Here is a 20,719-nt window from a genome sequence, read left to right as displayed (position 1 = left end):
AAGGAGAAGCAGACTCCCCACTGAGTAGGGAGTCTGACACAGGGCTTGATCCCAGGACCCAGAGATCATGACCTGAGCCAAAGGCAGACACTTAACCATTTTTGAGCCACCCAGGCAACCCTCTTAGGATCTCTTAAAAACAGTTTTCAAAGACCCCAGCGATCTGTGAAATCAAAACTATTTTTTATGACAATACTAAGGTATTATTTGTCTTTTTTACTGTGTTGACATTTGCACTGATGGTGTAAAAGCATTGCTGGTAAAACTGCCACACCTTAGCATGAGTCACTGTATTCTTCACTACCCCATATTTGCAGGGGTAAGATAAAAGCTAGTTTCACTTAAAAATGTTCATGATGAAGCAGTAAAAGTTATTAATTTGATAATATCTTGACCCTTTGACCACACATCTTTTTAATGTTCTGTGGGCTGAAATGCACCTGACTCTATGGTGAGTGTCTTGAGGAAAAGCCCTGTGTGATTGAGTTGCAACCTAGACTAGCCCTTCTGTTTCATGGAACACCATTGTCATAACTTGAAAGGTCAGATGACGGTATTATTACTCAGACTTGGTCATTTGGCAGATGTTTCTTGACAGTGAACAATTCTATGTCTTGAAGGAAAAAAAAAGTAATAGTATTTGTTGCCAGTGATAAAATTTGAGCTTTCAGGTGAAAATAAGAATTTGGGAAACCTTGTTTCTATCACTGTGGGCTTAACAGCTTCACAGTATCATAAAGACTTCTCTGTTTAGATCTGTGGCATTGTCCAAAAAATCACATTCGTTAATACTATAAAAGAAAATGAAAGAAATAGGGCACCATTTGGCAGATCTGCATTTACTCAGTAAGCTATTATTTTCCAGATAACCAATACATTGTTATAGGATCACTGTTACAGATGTTACAGAATCTTGCATGGGTAAAAAAGCCATTCAAAGTGCAAGAAGGACCAGTGGATTTCAGTAGAAAAGCACAAAAAGTTCATTAGTGTGGCTTCATATTCCACACTGCAACTAATTTTTAAGCAACTACCAGTTACTTTGGTGTAGGATCAGAGAGGAAAACCCGCTATTACCTGAAAAGGCTATTACTGTTTTTTTTAAGATTTTATTTATTTGAGAAAGAGAGAGCACGAGCAAGGGGAAGGGGCAGAGGGAGAGGGAGAAGCAGGCTCCCCTCTAAGCAGGGAGTCCCACGCGGGGCTTGATCCCAGGAGCTTGGGATCATGACCTGAGCCAAAGGCAGACGCTTAACAAACTGAGCCACCCAAGGGGCCCCCTGAAAAGGCTATTAAAATACAACTCTCCTTTCCAGCTAAGTATCTGTATGAGCCTGGGTTTTCATTATATATAGTTCAACCAAAACAACACATGGGAATAGATTGAACACGGAACATCTGAGGTGCTTGCTCTCTTCTACTAAGTCATTAAAGAGATTGGCAGAAATGTAAATCAATGCCTCTCTTCTCACTAAATTTTTTTGTTGTTTTGGAAAATATTGTTATTTTCATTTAAAAAGTTATTCATGTTAACGTGTGAAGAGGTTTTTTGTTTTAAAATGAATATTATAATATTTTTAATGTTTTATTTTCAAATATGGCAAATATGAATAGTTATAACCTATAAACAAGCTTTTTGGGGTCCTTAATAATTATTAAGTGTGAAGTGAATAATTATTAAATGTTCTTTAACATAGCAGTTCTCAAAACCTTAGTGTGCAGCAGAATCCCATGGAAGGCTTGAGAAAATGCATTTTCCTCCCACCCCCAGAGTTCCTGAGTCTGGAGGTCTCAGAGGGGCTCACAGAATTTTCATTTCTAACAAGTTCACCGGTGATACTGAAGCTGCTGGTCTGGTGACTACACTTTGAGAACAATTCATTTACAGATTCTTAATGAAATAAAATTTTCCTACTTTGTTTTCATTATAGCCAGTTTTCCTAAGAAAAGCTCAAAATGGATTGTCTTTTTTTTTAATCAAATATTTATCAAGCACCTACTCAACCTCCTGTGCCTTATGTTGTGCTTGTGCTGATGGTGCACACTTGCAGAAATCCTTGCCCTGAAGGAGCTTCAAAACTTTAGAAGGAAAAGTAGCTTTAGAAAATCCAGATATGGAGGTCAGCAGTTCTTGTTCTCTTTCTGAAAAGTTTTGTGTATGTGTGTTAAATATTTCTCCTCCTAATTTTAGATTGCATTAAAATATAGTTTGATTTTTATATAGGGATATTTCAAAATTGCCTAATTTTGATGATGACAAGTAAATGGATCATATATAACATCACATGTTCTGATATATTTTAAAATACCATAATATTTGTAGGACGTTTTCATTATTTTGCTAGTTTCTCTGCAAGTCTTTTTAAAGTTATTTGAAATGTTGTTTAAAACAAAGTTCTATATGTCATTAAGAAGTGAATATGTAAATTATCTACTGCTACTAATTGTGAGGCATTAAGTCAGTCTGGGGACTAGTCATCTCTAAAATGTAGGTATTAGATTAATTAAGTGTAAAATCTCTTCCAACTCTTTGGATACCATTTATAGAATTGTAGAAACAAGGGACTACATTCATAGTGTCCTTTATATGTCATAGTGCCTGTATATTTACTTAAACTAAACTGATTAAAATAAAAGCTGTATTACTGTCACCATGGCTTTGGTTCTGAGTCATACGTGACTTATTTAGTCTTCAGCTCTTTGATAAAGACTTTCTTCTCATCTGGAAACTAAGATATAGTGGTCTTGTGGTTAGAAAGAAAGACTCAGACTCACTGTGGCCATGTCTAATAGTAGAAAAACAACTGACTCACTGACCTGGGGCAGATCACACGATCTCCTTAGTTTGTTAGTTTAACATCAGAGAATTAAATTCATCATATAATACAACCGTATTAGAAGAGCCAGTACATAAATCCATTATATACTTAATGTTTTCCCCAACTGGACATGTATAGATATCTCCTCACTCTGTTAAAAAATTTCTAATAGCAGGTAATAACTTGTACAGGATAGCTTTGGAATGTGCAATTCTTTTTTTTTAATCTTAAAAAAAAAACTTTAAAAATATGTCACCAAAGAAGTTTTTTCAAATTAATTTTTGGTCTGAACTATTGGGAGTGAGATGACCTTGGATAATTTAGGTGTGGGCAGTGCCAGACATTTCTTTTTAATGGAAAAGACTGATATATATGTTGAGGGAATGAACTTAGAGTTAATTTAGCCAACAAGTATATGTTAAACCCCACTCATGTACCAGGCCCTATTCCTAGGCATCTCGTGATGACCAAGAGGAACTCACTGACCTCATAGAGAATTGGCATTTTAGCGGGGGAAGCTATTTTAAAAATTTTTTTTTTAACTTAAGTATGTGAACTACAACCTGTATATATATCATTAGTTCTTAGTGTGGATTTCTGGACCAGCAGCATTGCCATACCTGGGAACTTCTTAGAAATGCAAGTTCTGGGGCCCCACTCCAGACCTAGTGAATCAGAAACTCTGGGGATAGAGCCCAGCAATCTGTTTTACAAGCCCTAAGGTAATTCTGATACATGCTAATGTTTGAGAACCATTGGTATAATAAATGCATTAAAGGACCTGAGGAAACTTTCGCATACTGTTTTGGTGAGGAGAGAGAACCCGAAGGTATAGGAAAGAGAGGAAGTCATTAATGCGGCAGGGCACAGAATGTATGGTACCACATCTGCCCTAGATAGTCCATCTAGTGGAAGACAGACACATGTAAAAACTAGTATAACATAGTGTGCTAAGGATTCCTTAGAGTACAGAGTACAATGGAAGCTGCATGGTAAGCGGTACATTCTCTTTGTGGGAGGTGAGGGGAGCGGGCGATTGGGGAAGGAGGAAGTGGTTCAACAAAGCATGTAAAAAAGGATATTTTAGGCAGAGGGAGAGGCATGTTCAAAGGCACAAAAGCTTGCAAGTCTTACTCCGTTGGGGTAAGCAACAGAGTGTCTAGAGCACAAGGTGCAGATTATGACACGGTTTAGATGTTATTCTGCAGACAATAGTGACCATCGTCAGGAGGGTTGGTAGATGTTCAGCTTTCACATATGTCTCGAGTATGAGGTGATTCCTCATTTTTCCCATGAAGCTCTGGGTCCCTGGTTCCTCTCTGACCTTCATCTTCTCTTATGCTCTCCCCTTTTCTCCCCTTGTCTCTGCCACACTGGCCTTTAGCTCCTTGACCATTGCCAGTTAGGTGTCTGCTTCAGAGCATTTGCACGTGGTGTTCCCATTCTCTGAACCATTCTTCCCCCAGTTACCCACATTGCTTGCTTCCTCAATTCCTTCACATCTTTGCTGAAATGCCACTTGCCTGTGAGTCATGATGAACTCCTGTATCATAGGTCTGAAGTAGACCTGAAAGATGGGGGGAATTTTGGTTAAGTTGGTAAAAGAAAGGGGAAGAGAGCTTTCAGCAGGGGTAAAACCTGAACAAAACACTAACACGAGACTTAGGTGAGATACGAATTAGATGCCTGTCTGACTCCTTATTTTGAGGAAATGATAAGGAAAAAATCAAGCAGTTTCAGGAAGGTCTGTGCTAGTGTTTCATATATATCATTGACTCATTTAACAAATACTGAGCTTCTGTGCGCTGGGCACTATTCTAATTGGTTGGATACTTTAGGTAACAAAACAGGAAAGCTTCCTGCCTTCTTGGAGCTTACATTCTGGGGGAGGGACACATACAGTTCCAATGTAGGTAACATGTTAATTATTTAATATGTTAGAAGGTGGTAAGTGCTATGAAAACAAGAAAAAACAGGGCCCGGGAAGGAGGGTTGGGAGGGGCTGGACTTGGGGCAGCAGGGAGTAAGGAAGGCTGCAGCATTAAATAGGGCTGGGTCTTCATTAGGAACTGTTGGATAACTCCTTTTTGGTAATTTTGTTTAGCTTCTAATTTCTATGTTTGGCTACATTTGCATCACAGCACCCTTGTTTGCTAAATTGAGCATGTAGGAGTGTAAACTGAGCTTCGGAGAGCTCCTGACAGTCTTAAAGTGGAGTGATGCAGAACTGCATAAAGATCTGCATGCATCTTGCAGAGAAAGTTCTCAACAAATAGTCTCCCAGGACCAGTTTGAAAACATGCAATTCTATGATGTGGTTGGCTGGTTGGATTACCTTTTCATTGACTTTTTTTTCGTAACCTTTGAATTTAAGCCCTGTTACACTCTTATTCCCAAATGTATTGGAAAAATGCATGTAAGCTGGAAGACCTGTGGGTTTGCCCTAGGCTCTGTCTGCCCATGCCGATCGACGTGGTTTATACCTGGGTGAATGGCACAGATCTTGAACTACTGAAGGAACTACAGCAAGTCAGAGAACAGATGGAGGAGGAGCAGAAAGCAATGAGGTAAAACTGATTCTTTAAAAACAAAACACACACAGTTCTTTGAGTACAAGTAACGATGCATTTCAGAGGGAAGGGTGATGTTCACAATGCTATCCAAACAAAAATCTGACAACATTGCTAGCCCATCTCAAATTCGTGCCGTTAGAAGATGTTGTTGGTCATGTGTCTGACTCTTGTTTCTTAGTGCCCAAGGAGAACTCAGCCACTTTAGTGACTCTTGGCCTTACTTCGTAAGATGGCCATTTTATGACTGTGCTACTCTAGTGATGCCTTGCTCTCCGAGGGCCCTAAAGGGAAAGGAGCGTCCCAAGAAAGCCCTAGACTTCCTGCTTACTCAGGCTGAGTCCCAGGTGTGATATCTTCATGAAATAAGGTGTTTGTTTTTCAGCGTAGCTTCATGGTAAGACCCGTTATTCCCTTGAAAAACAAAACAGGCCTACAGACTTAACTTTTTTCCATTTGATAAAGACAAAGTGTATTCCTTTTATCCTTTTTAATATCAAATCATACAATATGGAATTAGAAACTTTGCTAGTTTTTTTTATATACGGAATTTTGATCATTTTATTTCTTTTATCTGAGAAAGGTACAATGCCCTTGAATGGAGAGTCTTTAGAGCTATGATTCCTTAGCAGTTTTTGTTGAGAATTTCTCCATTCATTTCTTTGTAAATGTTAATGGGTGCTCCCTAGTTGCAGGTCATTGACCAAGTTGTACTGCAACAAATTGTCTCTTTCTCTTTGTGTTAGAGAATATTATACCTTCCCAGTGCATTAAAATGACTTTGGCAGCCTGGTACCATGTTTTACTAGTAAAATGTGAAAGCTTAAATTTTAAGCTTTGTGTTAGAGAATATTATACCTTCCCAGTGCATGAAAATGACTTTGGCAGCCTGGTACCATGTTTTACTAGTAAAATGTAAAAGCTTAAATTTTAAGCTTTTTTGATTACTCTGGGAGGTATGCGATGATAATAACTTGAGCATATTTCATTGAAACTTAAAATTTATTATGCATCTTAAATGTTGTAACCATTTTATTTCCTAACCTACTGGTTAGTTCCAGGGGGAGTAACCAAGAAAATCAATGTTGTGAGTCACCTCTTGTTCACATTTAGGGCTAGTACTAGCCCATGCATATGTAATGAAATATATTTGCTTTCATTAGAGAAATCCTTGGGAAGAACACAACGGAACCAACTAAGAAGAGGTAAGTTTTGATTCTCCTCTCAGGAATAGAAGTTGAAGTATTGAAGTGAAACTGCCAGGTTCTCACTTGTTTTTGTTGGATACACAGTATTTTGCATTTATTGTTCCTCTTCAATCCCTCATCTGCTAGTTTTTGACCCCCAGATTAAGTGCCTCCCTTAGATGGAAGATCTTGCAGTGCCAAAGGCATAGTTGATTGAGAACTCTTATTCAGGTTGTACTTAACCAAAGCTTTATCGTTTCCGGATGGGTTAGGTTTCTGGATGGTAAGGTTTTCTTCTCTGTCATTTTCATTAATCTGTCTTAGTGTTCTGTTCTCTTGGTCCACTTAAAAGTATGACTTATACCCAGTGTTTTCATTTCTAGAATTTATATCCATCATTCAGTTGTGTGTTCATAATATATTTCCTTTAAAAAGCTGTCCTAGTTCTGTCTTATATTTAAGGACTTGGGAAGAGGATTTAGCCCAATGCCAAGAATCAGATGGTGCCTATCATGATTTAAATCATAACTGACTCTGATAGGCCCTTAAAACAAGACTGCCTCACTGTCCAGTGGAAGTCTCTGTTAACTGCACCCCCCACTTAACCTTTTAGACTTATTATTAGAGTTATTTTATAGAAGTGATCCTGAGGAATTTTGAGGTCTAGAAGTACCCTCTGAATCATTTCTTTATGTTATATATATTAATTTATAAATATACTACTGTAATACTACTGTTAATACTTTTCAATACTAATATAAATATACTACTCTTAATACCACTGTTAATATTTTTAATTTTTAAAATACTGTTATTTTTAAGTAACAAATAAATTTTTTAATTATTCAAAGTAATGCTGCCATGTTACAGAAAGGTTGAAAGGACCTTGAAAAGAACAGGCTCACATAATTCTATGGTCCTTATTCAACAACTGTGATCATTTTATTATTCCCTTTTCATACATGTATTTATAGTTGTAATTTATAATCTTTTGTAATTTATAATCTATGTACAATTTTGTATACTTTTCAAATTTTATATGATCTGTACATCTATGTTGATAAATTATCTTCATGCTTCTTCTCAGTTTTAATAGTTGTATAATATTCCATAAAGTAACTGTACTATAATTTACTAAATGTTGGGCACTTCTGTATTTTCACTATTGTAAATATTTTGTGATCTTATATTTGGGTTTGTCGCATTTTCTGTTTGTGGGTTTGTTTTTCCTGTTTTGTTTCTCTTCTCCTACTTGGATTAGATTCCTGGAAGTAAACTACTGAGGAAGAAGCATATGTATAAGTTTTTATGGGTCTAAATAAGGACACATGCATTTGCTATAAAATTGCTTCTCCAGAGAGGAAATGGGGAATACCCACCTGCAGTGTTCGAGAGAAATAGGTGTACCCTGCTTGCACTAACATTGAATCCATTTTTTGAGGGATGCTAATTTAGTAAACAAAATGTGATACCTCATTTTCTTTTGCATTTCTTTAAATATTAGTAAGGTTGGACAATTTTATATATTAACTAGTTGTAGCTCCCACTTTGTGAATTCTCCAGCTGTGTTTTGTCCATTGTTTATTTAGGTAGTTAGTTTATTCTAGGTATTCCTTATGTTTAGACAGAAATATCTCATGCATTCATCTTAGAACCTTGTCACATTTGCTTTTATTTACATCGGTGTAGTGTCTTTCCAGTGTATTTAATTGTGAATTGGTAAATTGTATCTGGTAGGCTGACTAAATTCTGTAAACAGAATTTATCTACTTCCTAATCTGCCTAATGATAGACTTCACTGGAATTATGAAAATACCTTTAAAATGGTAGTAATGAAATGCTTAATTTCTTGTGCACCTTTGAGTTAGTAAATTTTAGTGGCAATCATATTAATAGGAGTTTGAAAGCGCTTTCTTTAGAAGCTGCACTTGTTTAAAATAATTTTATATCATACTTGCTATCTTTTTATATTCTTGAGATAAGATTCCTTGTTTATTAAATATGATTTTTACAGGATATAGAAAAATACCTGGAAAATTTAGTAGTACCAACGAGCTTTTCAATGTTGGTTAATTTTTCAAGAATGTTTTTGAGCATGTTGGTGTCTGTTTCCAGTGAGAAGCAGTTGGAGTGTTTGCTGACACACTGCATCAAGGTGCCAATGCTCATCCTGGACCCAGCCCTGCCAGCCAACATCACACTGAAGGACCTGCCATCTCTTTACCCATCTTTTCATTCTGCCAGTGACATATTCAATGTTGCAAAACCAAAAAACCCTTCCACTAATGTCTCAGTTGTTGTTTTCGACAGTGCTAAGAATGGTAAGATCTCCTTATGGATATTTTAAAATCATGTCATCATTGGCTTTTTGAGTAACAAAATTCTGAATGGAACAGACATGATTCCGTTTTAAAGAAGTACCTGATAAACTAAAAACATAAAAACAGAAGCAAAAAAGCTGCCACTGTATTTCAGCCCTAATGTCAGAAAGGGATTGCATATATCTTACTCTGTAATACACTCGCCTTTCTGTGCTGTGGTCAGGACCTGAAATTTGATACTTCCATTTACCTTATTCTCTTGGCTCTGAGTTATTGTGGAGGCTTATTACTATTATTATTTTTTTACCATATAACTCTTCAGTAAGGTTATTTTCTACAGTTTGAACAGAACATACCTGGAACATTCTTACTTTCCATTCTGAATTATCTGATTATACAGTTGATTTGGTCAGATAATAGAATTGAAATTGTAATTTCTGGAGTAGAACAATAGGCATATCTAGAGATCCCATCCTCCCACTTGGCCACTGAGCTGGTGAGCCCTATGCCTGTGTCTCTTCTGGCCTCTTGTCTCTCATGCTTCCTCTGCACTGAGCCTCTCTCCTTGGAGGCTACATGTGTTTTCACTTGTGTAAAATGAAAACTGTCATGTTCCCTTTACAACATTGAGCCTGTTCTCAAGTTCCCATTCTTTCAGTGTCATACCTCCCAGCTTAAATCTTTGGAAATATCTTTGATGTGTTCTTACTTTTTACATCCATCACTGATAGATTAACATCACCCTATTACTTGCTTTTGTTTTTTGCAAATGATTCTCCCCTTTCTTACTCATCTCACTTCCTCCGCACCAGACTGAATTCCTTCACACAGGCTCCGGTGATAGCTGCCTAACTCCTCTGTCTACCTGTAAAGTTCCTCTCCAATCTGTCCGGCACACAATCTGAATGAATCAGAAAGTTCTGATTTTATTTGCTTGCTTCCTTTTTGAAGACAATAATACGGTAGTATGTATTTGTTACATACATCTTTGTTACAGATTCCCCTTCCTGGTGTTCAGGACCCAGCCTTGATTCTGCCCTTTGTTTCCCCTGCCCTCCTGCCCTCCTCGAGGCTGCCAGTGTCTTCACACACGTGGTGCTGCTGTCCTGGTCCTCTCCTCTCCCAGCCTGCCTCCCGTTCTTTTCAGCCCCACCTCTGTCTCCATGAAGATCTTGGACAGTACATTCACAGTGATTCTAATTCTTTTTACTTTTCTGTATCCCTGTAGTACTTGTAACCTGACTCACAACTTAGTTTTTTGGGGGTTTTTTGTTTTGTTTTTAAAGATTTATTTATTTTTTAGAGGGAGTGGGCAGAGAGAATCCAAGCAGACTCCATGCTGAGTGCGGAGCCCGCTGTGGGGCTTGATCTCATGAGCCTGAGATCATGACCTGAGCCAAAACCAAGAGTCAGATGCTTGACTGACTACACCAGCCAGGCGCCCCAGAACTTAGTTTTTGATTACGTAGTAGTTTATGGTGTCCTCATCTAATTTCTTAATCTAGCAGAGACCTTATCGCTCACCAATTTGTGTCCTTAACAGTGTCTAACATCGTGCTGTCTTCTTGGCACTTAGTAAGTTATTTGTAATTTGAAAGAAAATTGTAACCTAGGTATAGATATCGCTGCCTTTACACTACAGATTTGTTTCTCAATTATTTTGTATAAATAACATTTTTGTATTTAAGTTACAGTTTAAATATACAGGAAAATATAATCTTTGACAAATTATAACAAATTATCTTGATTTCTTGTTTCGCTAAATCTAGCTTTTTTTTTAACTGTCAATAAAGTGTATTTTTTTAATAAAGTGAATATTATTTCTTTGAAATAACTTAAATACAGACATTATCTTGAGATCTTTGGTCTTTACAGTGTGTAGTTTGTATACTGAGCATCTGGTTTTGTGGAAAGATGTATTCTTCCTCTACAACTTGTAGACTTATATGTCAGCATTGAACACTTATGGTAATGGCTCTATCACCTCATGTGTGTCAGTACTAAGCATTTAACCTCTTTCATTTGATGCCTGTCCTCTTAATGATTATTGTAAAATTGTGTTCTTATGAGGTGTCATTTCCCATTATATTCTTTTATTGGATGGTAATTATTACATAGAATGCCATCTTTTTTGTTTTGTAGAATCTATTTTTCTTTTTTTTTTTTTTACTAATTATGTACTATACAATGGCTAACTGAGCATAATAACAAAAAAACAAAAAAACAAAAAGCTATCCTTTATCAGATGGGTGGTTTGCAAGTATTTTGTCCCGTTCTGTAAGTTGCCTTTTCACCCTGTTGATGATTCCTTGGCCAAGTAACTTTGTTTTTTAAATTAGTTTTAAGGTACTCTGATGATGTTTTCCCCGAAGAGAAAAAGGAATGACATTAAGAATTATAACTCGGTTATAACATCTATGGAGAGAATCTTGAATTTTTCCTCTGCTAATTTTATAACATAGTAAAGACTTAAGAATTTGTAAGTTTTGATGTAAATAAAATTTGTATTAAACTATAGTCTTCTAAACACTGTTTTTGAATTCCCACTTGGGTTTCTATTTGCACTACTTATTCATTTGTTCGGTAAAGATTTGTGGAGCCACTGCTCTGTGTTGGATGTTGTTCCAGGTAACTGGGAAACAGCAGAGAACAAAAAAGACACATCCCTGCCTTCACAGAGCTTACATTTCTAGTGGGGCGCAGACTCACTCTCTATTCTCCTCAATTACCTAGATGAGGGATTGCCAAATTCTTTCTTAAAGGACCAGATAATAAATATTTTAGGCTTTGTGGGCCAATAGGCAACATGGAGGATATTATGTAGGTATTTTATATAAGTATTTAATATTTAGCCATTTTAAAATGTCAAAACTGTTCTTAGCTTGGGGCCATACTAAAACAGGCAGTGGCTAAATTTTGGCCATAGAATGCCAACCCCTGATCTAGATAAAAAATTTGTATCCACATTTGCTGTTCCATTTATCTCATTTAACTTCTTTCAAGTTCATCATCAAGAGCTGTTGACTTTTTTCTCCTTGTGAAATGTGTCATTTCTGCCCGTCCAATGCTCTGCCACTGCACTTGTCATCTAGGCTCTCCTGAGTGGACAGGACTTCGGCAGTCGTGCAGTCCAGCCCTGTAGCCTGGGCCTGGATTTCTCAGCAAGGTGGTTTTTCCAGTCAAGCTTATCCCCTTTGATCTATAGGAAATGAATTTTCTCCTGTGATAATTCATTTTACCTCTGGACTACATTGACCTTTACAAGGAATTATGAAGTGCTTCCTTACAGCTTTCTCACACTGGTTAAATTTGTACCCGTTGGGATCTTCCAGAACTAATGTAATATAATCTCTTTCCCATGTGACATTTCTTTTCATTCCTGTTCTTTTAGCTGTCTCTTAGGGGCTTGTCTGTGTCCTAGATTGTTGTCCTCAGAATGAGCTTTAGTTTCTGTTGCTTTTATTTATTTTTTATTTTTAAAATTTATTTATTTTAGAGAGAAAGTGAGCACAGGGGAGGGGCAGAGGGGGAGAGAGAGAGAGAGTCTCAAGCAGATTCCTCACCGAGCAAGGAGCCTGATGCGGGGCTCCATGTCATGACCCGGAGATCACAACCTGAACCGAAACCAAGAGTCAGACGCTCAACCGACTGCACCACCCAGGCACCCCATGGTTTCTGTTACTTTTTTTTTTTTTTTTGCTTCTCAAATGGGGGTTGGATTTTATTTGTACATTTTCTGAGGGTCCCAATCTGCTCATGGAATCCTTTATACAGGGGGAAGCTGTGGGACAGATTCCTAGAGACCCTTCAGGAGAACTCTCATTGGGCGGGCGGGAGTGTTGCTCATGTTGCCTACTTCTTTCCCTTCTGCTTCATGTGTATTACAAAATAGTCATTGCATGCGATGGTGAGCCCAGCAATTAGCGAGAAGCAGCTCTGGAAGCCCACTTTGCCGTCTCGGCACTGGTCCAGGTCCTTCATTATTTTGTCCACGGCCAGAGGGTCTTTTTGATTTTCCAGAAATCCAGGGAACTCCTTTTCCATGAGTACTCTCAGGTCCTCCTTTGTTAAGTAGCCTTTATCCCCAGCAAAGTTGTGAAACGTGAACATCATGGTTTCCATGCGTGTTCCATTTGAGATGGCATTTTGGTGAGGTCTGTTGAAACCTTGGCGGCCCAAGGCACGGCTGGGACGATTGGCTGGCTGGGACGCACGGCCAGTGAGCGGAGCGTGGCGGGCTGGAAGCCTTAGTATGGGGCGGGGGTGGGGGACTCTGTTACTTTTAAAGTGTGTCAGCTAGAGTAGAATAAATGTTTCATTTGCAAAGAGAGTGGGACTCTTCGTTAAGTATTTGTTGAGTGTACACTATTTGCCAGGTACTGTTCTCAGTGCTGAAGGTGCAGCAGTGAAGAGATGGACAAAAATCTTTGCCCTCAAAGAGTTTACATCTTGGCAGAGGGAGACAGGCAATAAATACAGCATACATGTCAATTATATAGTTTGTAGAAGACAAGTGGTGTAGAGAAAAATTGAGCAGGGGAAATGGGGTGATAAAGGCAGACTCACCAAGAAGGTGACTTCTGAGTGAAAATTTCAAGGTGAGAGGGCTAACAAAATGAATATATGGGCAAGGAGTGTATTCAGTTAAGTGGACTAGCCAGTGCAAAGACCCTGAGGCAGGAGTGTGTCTGGCATATTTGAAGAAGAGCATGGAGGCCGGTGTGGCTGAAATAGAGTGAACAAGGCAGAGGGGCAAGAGATGAGCCTAGAGAAGTAATGGGGTAATGGATGGGGTTGGCCCTGGCAGCCATGACAAGCAAGGACTTTGGCTTTAACTCAGAATGCGATGAGCAGGGGCACCTGGGTGGCTGAATCGGTTAAGCGTCTGCCTTTGGCTCAGGTCATGATCCCAGGGTGCTGGGATTGAGCCCCACATTGGGCTCCCTGCTCAGCAGAGAGTCTGCTTCTCTCTCCCCCCTGCTGCTCCCCCTGCTTGTGTGCCCTGGACTAAAACTCCTAAGTCTTTTTAAAGAAACTTAATATAGGGATGTCTGGTTGGCTCAGTTGGTAGAGCATTCAAGTTTTGATCTGAAGTGAGTTCAAGCCCCACGATGGGCAAGGAGACCTACTTAAAGAAAAAAAAAACATGCTAATACTCAAATACTTCTTAATTTATGCTTGCATAGTTGGTTTTTGGTAACAAGTTAAAGGTCTTTGTTTGTAGGAGATTTCATTTTGCTAGCTTTGACTTGTTGCTCCAAATTGTAACTTTGGGGAACCTCTAATATGGTTTATACAAGATAATCACTTCTCTGTCTGCTTCGTGTAAATCCACACGTTCTGCAAGCATGCCTTCTGTGTCTTCCAAAACCTTGATGGATTATTGAACAAGACAGAAACTACAGCAAACCTCTAAAACCTCTCTTTAGGTTGATGGTATCTTTATAATTTCATTCTTTAGTCAGAATTGGTTATATTCCACCAAACTTGAGATCTAGGCTAAGTCTCTCTTATATCCATAAAGATGACATGAGATGTCATTAGTTACCTTTGCCAAGATTATGTACAAAAAGCTACACCACATCTATTAGAATTCTCTGATCTACCAGTGTAGAACCTCCCATGACGATGGGGAGAGACAGAAAGAGAGAGAGGTGCATATCTGATAAGTTTATTCATAATGTACTCCTCTTAGTGCTCAGTGCTTCCTTTAAAGATTAACAATATACCGCAAAGGCTTTCATTTTTTCATTGCTCACCAATTCTATTTTTATGGTCATCTGAGACTCTTGCCCAGAACCAACAGTTATCTTGGCCAGGCTGGACCTTGCTTTCTATGCCCATTTTGCAGATTACAGTCTTCTGACCTCTCTCCTGTTTTCCAAGATCCTGGGATCCCCAAATGTCAGGATCAAGTTGATTTCATTTGTCCCCTTCACTTTAGAACTCTCTCCCAGTTAGGCTGTGTCATCCCCCCTCTCCATCTCTAACTTAATCTGCTCTATTCAGCCTTACCTGATGAATTTTAGGAATTCACTGTGACCCTTGGGGAACCCTAGGATCTACAGTGGCTCCCTGCTGTTAATCTATATGCCATTGGCCTAGCTGTCAAGGGCCCCCTTCTGGTTACCCTTCTTGTACCTACCACTCCCAAATGTTTTACTCTAGCCAAACAGGCTTTTTTTTTTTTTTAATATGTTGATGTTTGCTCCAACATCTGTGATTTTATCAGTCATTTTCATGTTTCTGCTGCCTGTATGAATCTCTCCTTCAGTACTGCAAAATTTTAACATGTAGTTGTACACTGGTATTACATCATTCCCCTTTTGTTGGATGGGTTAAATTTGTCTCCCCCAACTACCTGTTTTTGAGACCATGTATTATACTGCCGTAACAGCTCTCAAAATGCTTTGTAGTGTTTTGGCAGATATCATAGGTAAGTATTCATTAAAAACATGCTTTTTTATTGTATTCTTTATTGTAGTTGAAGATGCCCAGAGTGGAATGTTTAAAGGAAACAGCAAACAGACAGTTTGGAGGGGCTATTTGGTATGTTATTTTAAATTAATTATATCTATGCAGTAGACTAGAATAAAAGTGTAAGTAATAAAGCTGTTTTACCTTGAGAGGCTTTTTTTTTTTTTTTTATGTTATGTTAGTCACCATATAGTACATCATTAGTTTTTGATGTGGTGATCCACGATTCATTGTTTTTGTGTAACACCCAGTGCTCCATGCAGTATGTGCCCTCCTTAATACCCATCACCGGTTGAGAGGCTTTTTAATGTATACTTTTTCACTAAGCCTAGCTTACAAGTATTAATGAATGCTGATTTAAGTAATCTTAACATTCTGATTTTGAAGCTGTAAGTTTTCACCAGCCTTATGATGTGGAAAGTGAGTTGTGTTTTTCCCTCTTTTATTTTAGACCACAGATAAAGAAGTCCCTGGGTTAGTGCTAATGCAAGATCTGGCTTTCCTGAGTGGATTTCCACTGACATTCAAGGAAACAAACCAACTAAAAACAAAATTGCCAGAAAATCTTTCTTCTAAAATAAAACTGGTAAGAGTGTAGGAAACAGAGCAATGAGTATATAGCACGTTTTCATTTAATGCATGACTCTTCTCTTGTGGTCCATTTCATTATAGTAGAGCAGGTTCAATCCCAGGACCCTGGGATCATGACCTGAGCCAAAGGCAGACGCTTAACCGATTCAGCTACCCAGGTGCCCCTGCTCATCCCACTCCGTGGGAAGCCTGATGTGGGGTTCAATCCCAGGACCCTGGGACCATGACCTGAGCTGAAAGCAGATGCTTAACCACTGAGCCCCTTACTCTTTATTTAGGCAAAAATTTAAGAGTCTTACTTGGTTTGCTGGTTTCCCAGACAGAAACATGATTCATTTGTTTAACAAATGAGCTCCTACTATGTGTCAGGTGCTTTTATACCTGCTGAGAATATAGCAGTGAACAAAACAGACAAAAGCCCCGAATGGAACTTACAGTGGAAGGAAACGGAAGCACAGGAGGGAGTGGGGGAAGTCATATATGTATATAGTAAGTAAACACTTGGACTGCAATCTGCCTATTTATTAAGAGCCTTCACTCATAAAGGGAGTGTGCTTCAGGTATTTGGAATGGTTGATAATGTGAAACCTTTATTCATAAATGGCTAATTGAGCCACTAATGTATTTGGGGATTTATACCTATTAACTCTTAACGCTTTGGTGCCATTTGTTAGAGTTGACTTTGGAGGCTGCCCTGAGACATGCCTTTTCCTTAACATTTATTGTTTTCAGACCCACTTGCCCTATTGTATGGGTGTTCTTTCCTTTTGACCTTATGTCAAGATACCTGTGGTTCTGTCAAACATTCCAGGTTGTAAAACGTGAATACTTTTCTCTTAGAACAGAAGGCATAAAGTTCTGGGCTCAGAATTTTTTAGGGTCTGGTTTTCTTGATTTTTCAAGGAAATGTTCTTTAAATTCTGCCACAGTGTTCAGGTTCCTGACTCTTACTTCCTTCTGTTGGTGTCATTTAACAATTTGGAGGTGAGAGGATGGAGATGGGGAGGCAGTGATGGGGAAGAGCAGTGTTTGTGGAGTTCTTATTTAGTTGCTGTCTTGACTGTGTTTTTTAATACCCTGCCCCACCCCCAAAATTCCCTTTAACTTGTTTCTTTCCATAAATGTTTCACTGTTTTAAGATATACTGTGTGACCATTGTAAGTGTGATGGTAATATGAATGACATTTTTTTCATATTTTCCTTAAGTTTTTTTTATGGTACTTGGAAATCTAGTAGTTTACAGCTAGATTGGGGTTGAATTATTTCTTATCTTCAGTTATTTAAAAATAGATACTGTATTTCTCCTTCCTCTAAGGAAGAGGAATTGAAAAAATCTGACATATAACACTGTAAATTTAAGATGTACAACATGCTACTTTAAATACATTTATGTATTATAATATGATTGCCATTGTAGCAATATTTATCACATTACAAAATTATAGTACAATATTATCTATATTCATTATACTGTGCATTAGATCTCTCTGGCTTACTTAGTACTCATTGCAAAGTTTGTGTTTTTAAAATGTTAGTCTTTTTTTTTTTTTAAAGATTTTATTTATTTATTTGACAGAGAGAGAGATAGCGAGAGCAGGAACACAAGCAGGGGGAGTGGGAGAGGGAGAAGCAGGTTCCCCGCGGAGCAGGGAGCCCGATGCGGGACTCGATCCCAGGACCCCGGGACCATGACCTGGGCTGAAGGCAGAGGCTTAACGACTGAGGCACCCAGGCGCCCTAAAATGTCAGTCTTACTCCCCAAACCCTATCCCCATGGTAAATACCATTTTACTTTATGTTTTTTATGATTTTGACTTTTTTGGATTCCACATATAAGTGATATACAGTATTTGTCTTTCTGTGTCTGACTTTTCTCACCTAGTGTTATGTGCTAAGCATAAGATCCAACTATGTTGTAGCAAATGATAGGATGTCCTTTCTCACGGCTGAATACTATTCCATTGTATATATATACTACATCCTTTTTATCTGTTTATCTGTTGATGGGCATTTAGGTTGTTACCATATCTTGGCTATTGGGAATAATGCTGTAGTAAACATGGGAGTGCAGATATTGCTTCAAAATCCTGTTTTCATTTCCTTTGGGTATATACCCAGAAGTGGAGTTGCTGGATTGTATGGTAGATTTATTTGTAATTTTTTGAGGAGACTCCATATTGTTTTCTATAGTGGTTGGACCAATTTATATCCCCACCAATATTGTACAAGGGTTCCATTTTCTCCACAGCCAATGTTTATTTAGCTTCTTGGCTTCTAAGCTATTGGTTCTAGAATTATGGACATGTGTGTCTATACTTTGTTACCTGAAATTCCTTATGCAGAAAATTTCTTTTTAAGATTTTTATTTATTTATTTGTCAGAGAGAGAGCACACTCACAAGCAGGGGGAGCAGCAGAGGGAGAAGGAGAAGCAGACTCCCCGCTGAGCAGGGAGCTTAATGCAGGACTCGATCCCAGGACCCGGGGATCATGACCCGAGCCGAAGGCAGCCGCTTAAGCGACTGAGCCACCCAGGTGTCCCAAGAATGACATTCTTGAATCTGTTTATATGATTCCAACTATAATATGTTTTTAAAGGAAAGAAGGTTCATGACACATCTCCATTCTCCAGTCAGGTTTGACTGCTCTTTGCCTGCTGCAGCTGCTCACCGGTGCTGATTGCTTTTGCTGTGTCTGTTGGTGGATGGGTGTGTGCTGCCGAAGAATGCCAATCCAAGTAGTGATTGACCCTTCAGCAAACTATTTTTGGGTGGTATGGAGTGTGGTGTATGCAGGTAGAGGTAGGGTGGGGTAATAACTTGATTTGGACAAGTAGTACCAACAGGCTCTGTGCACGATGATACCCCCTTCTACCGTTATTCACCCGGCTGGAGATTTATTTGGATTCCCAGGCTTGTTTTTGTGGAGGCTAGCAGACCTCCACAAAACCCTCCTCAGAGGGTTAAGCTAATTATCCATAACTTTCATTGCAGGTCATTTTCATGATGCCAACACCTACAATCAACTTCAGGGATTAGAACTTCTGGTTTTTGGAGGTTAGAGAGAAAAAGAGAAAGGGGAAGATAAGGGGAGTGTATCAGCATTTGAAGCTAATTCTTCAAGTGACTTTCTGTAGGTTCCTCTTCCTAGTTTTATTATGAATACCTTGAGAATGAAGTTTCCTGTCACTGGATTCCCAGTCCATTGAGAGTGTGAGCTTTTAGTAAATGTCTGTTGTGTGCCAGGGACTGTGCTAAGGATCACTGAGTGAATAAAAAGCATTTAAATAATTTTGGGGCATGATCACTTCCAAGTAAGTGTTTATACAAAGTGTTGTAAGAACACCTGGGCTTTAGGTATACTGGCACAAGGAAGGCTTTGCAGAATAGAAGGCATTTTAGCTGGGCCCTGAACACAGCAGCCATTTTCCCAGCGGAGAAGGGAGTGGGAAAGACCATTCCAACAAGAGGGAACAGCCTGAGCAAAGGGCTGGAGGCTTGCAAGTCCGTGGTTTCCAGAAAACCAAGGCAGCTGTTCCTGGAAGACAGCAACCAGGCAGGGATTTTGCTGGTGCTGAGATTGGGAAAAGAGATTGAGGCCAGATTGAGAAAGATCTGGTAAGGAGCCTGGACTTTATCCTGGAGGCAGGAGGCATCCTTAGGAGGAGCACTTGATCTGTTTCTAAGGAACATAGTAGCTGAAGAAGGTATGGTGGTAGAGATTAAAAGATGAGGCTGGGCAGAAAACCAGTTCAGCCACTGCAGCCGTAGCCCAGCAAGATGTTCAGGTTCAACAACTGTCTTGGCAGCAGTGCCAGTAATGAGAATGGTTCCAGAAACATCTATAAGAAATACTCAGCATGACCCTGTGACTTCTTAGCTGTTGGGGAGAGGGAAGGAAAAATGAAAGGGGGAAGTGGATGTTACTAGTGAAGATGGAAGTGATGGCTTAAACCACATTCGGAGCCTCAGGAGAAGCAAGTTTTTTGGGAAGGAAACTCAGAGCTCAGTTCGGGGTGTGTTGTTAGAAGTGCTTTGTGGCATGTGGGAGGAAAGGGTTATTAGACACTGGACTTCAGAACTTCAATGGGCTGGACTGTTTTGCCCTCCCAGGGTCCTCCAGAAGGCCTTGGCCTAGGCCTGTGGCCTCCGAGCCAGCCAGTGCTCAGGTCTGCCCTGGAGACCCTGCCCGCGTATGAGCAACCCAGGACAGATACTGCCTGTTCACCTGTGTACCCCTAGTGATTACCACAGGCTTGGTACTTAGGGGGCCACTCAAGAAATGCTTATGTAAGGCATGAGCAAGAAGAAAGGCTGTGACTGAACACACCACCATGTACCATGTCCTGGAATATAAAGGCAATGTTTGAGCAGTGTAATTATTCCAAGAAGTCATTTTGGTTTTTGGTACCGTGGTCGTATATATACTACAACTTTGCATTTATCATTCTGTTTAGAGCAAAACTAGAATCCCCTCACCCCCAGGAAGGGAAGTGGGGGTTGAAAATATTTTCATTTGCAAAATGTTAGATTTGAATTCATAAAACTTTTCTGGGGACTATAGTCTTACAAATCAGTCTTCTATTGAAAGCTTTCTAGTTTGATCTGATTAATAACCCCTTAATTTATCTGTAGAATTGTGTGTGATGGATACAGAATTCACCTTTTGGGAAATCACATTATCCATTGGTCTTTATTTTTAGCTCATTCTAAATCATTCTGTATTTTCATTCATAGTGGGGTTTTCATATGGTTT

The 20,719-nt window shown here is 39.0% G+C and overlaps 1 protein-coding gene and 1 pseudogene across 1 annotated transcript in view; one reads left to right on the top strand and one right to left on the bottom strand.

Annotated features, from left to right (window-relative positions):
• The window catches only part of GNPTAB (N-acetylglucosamine-1-phosphate transferase subunits alpha and beta), a 72,204-nt gene that overhangs the window by 26,365 nt on the left and 25,120 nt on the right, over positions 1–20,719 (top strand). The window contains exons 3-7 of the mRNA XM_028121638.2: positions 5,267–5,386; positions 6,553–6,594; positions 8,692–8,897; positions 15,382–15,446; positions 15,826–15,960. Coding sequence (XP_027977439.1) covers positions 5,267–5,386; positions 6,553–6,594; positions 8,692–8,897; positions 15,382–15,446; positions 15,826–15,960 — 568 coding nt within the window. The remainder of the gene's footprint in view (positions 1–5,266; positions 5,387–6,552; positions 6,595–8,691; positions 8,898–15,381; positions 15,447–15,825; positions 15,961–20,719) is intronic.
• LOC114222951 (protein S100-A10 pseudogene) lies at positions 12,592–13,057 on the bottom strand (annotated as a pseudogene).

Source organism: Eumetopias jubatus, unplaced genomic scaffold (genome assembly GCF_037043125.1).
Source record: "Eumetopias jubatus isolate StellerSeaLion01/CBP00866 unplaced genomic scaffold, mEumJub1_p1.0 scaffold_8, whole genome shotgun sequence".
Lineage (NCBI taxonomy): Eukaryota > Metazoa > Chordata > Mammalia > Carnivora > Otariidae > Eumetopias > Eumetopias jubatus.
This window is presented reverse-complemented; position numbering and strand designations above follow the sequence as displayed.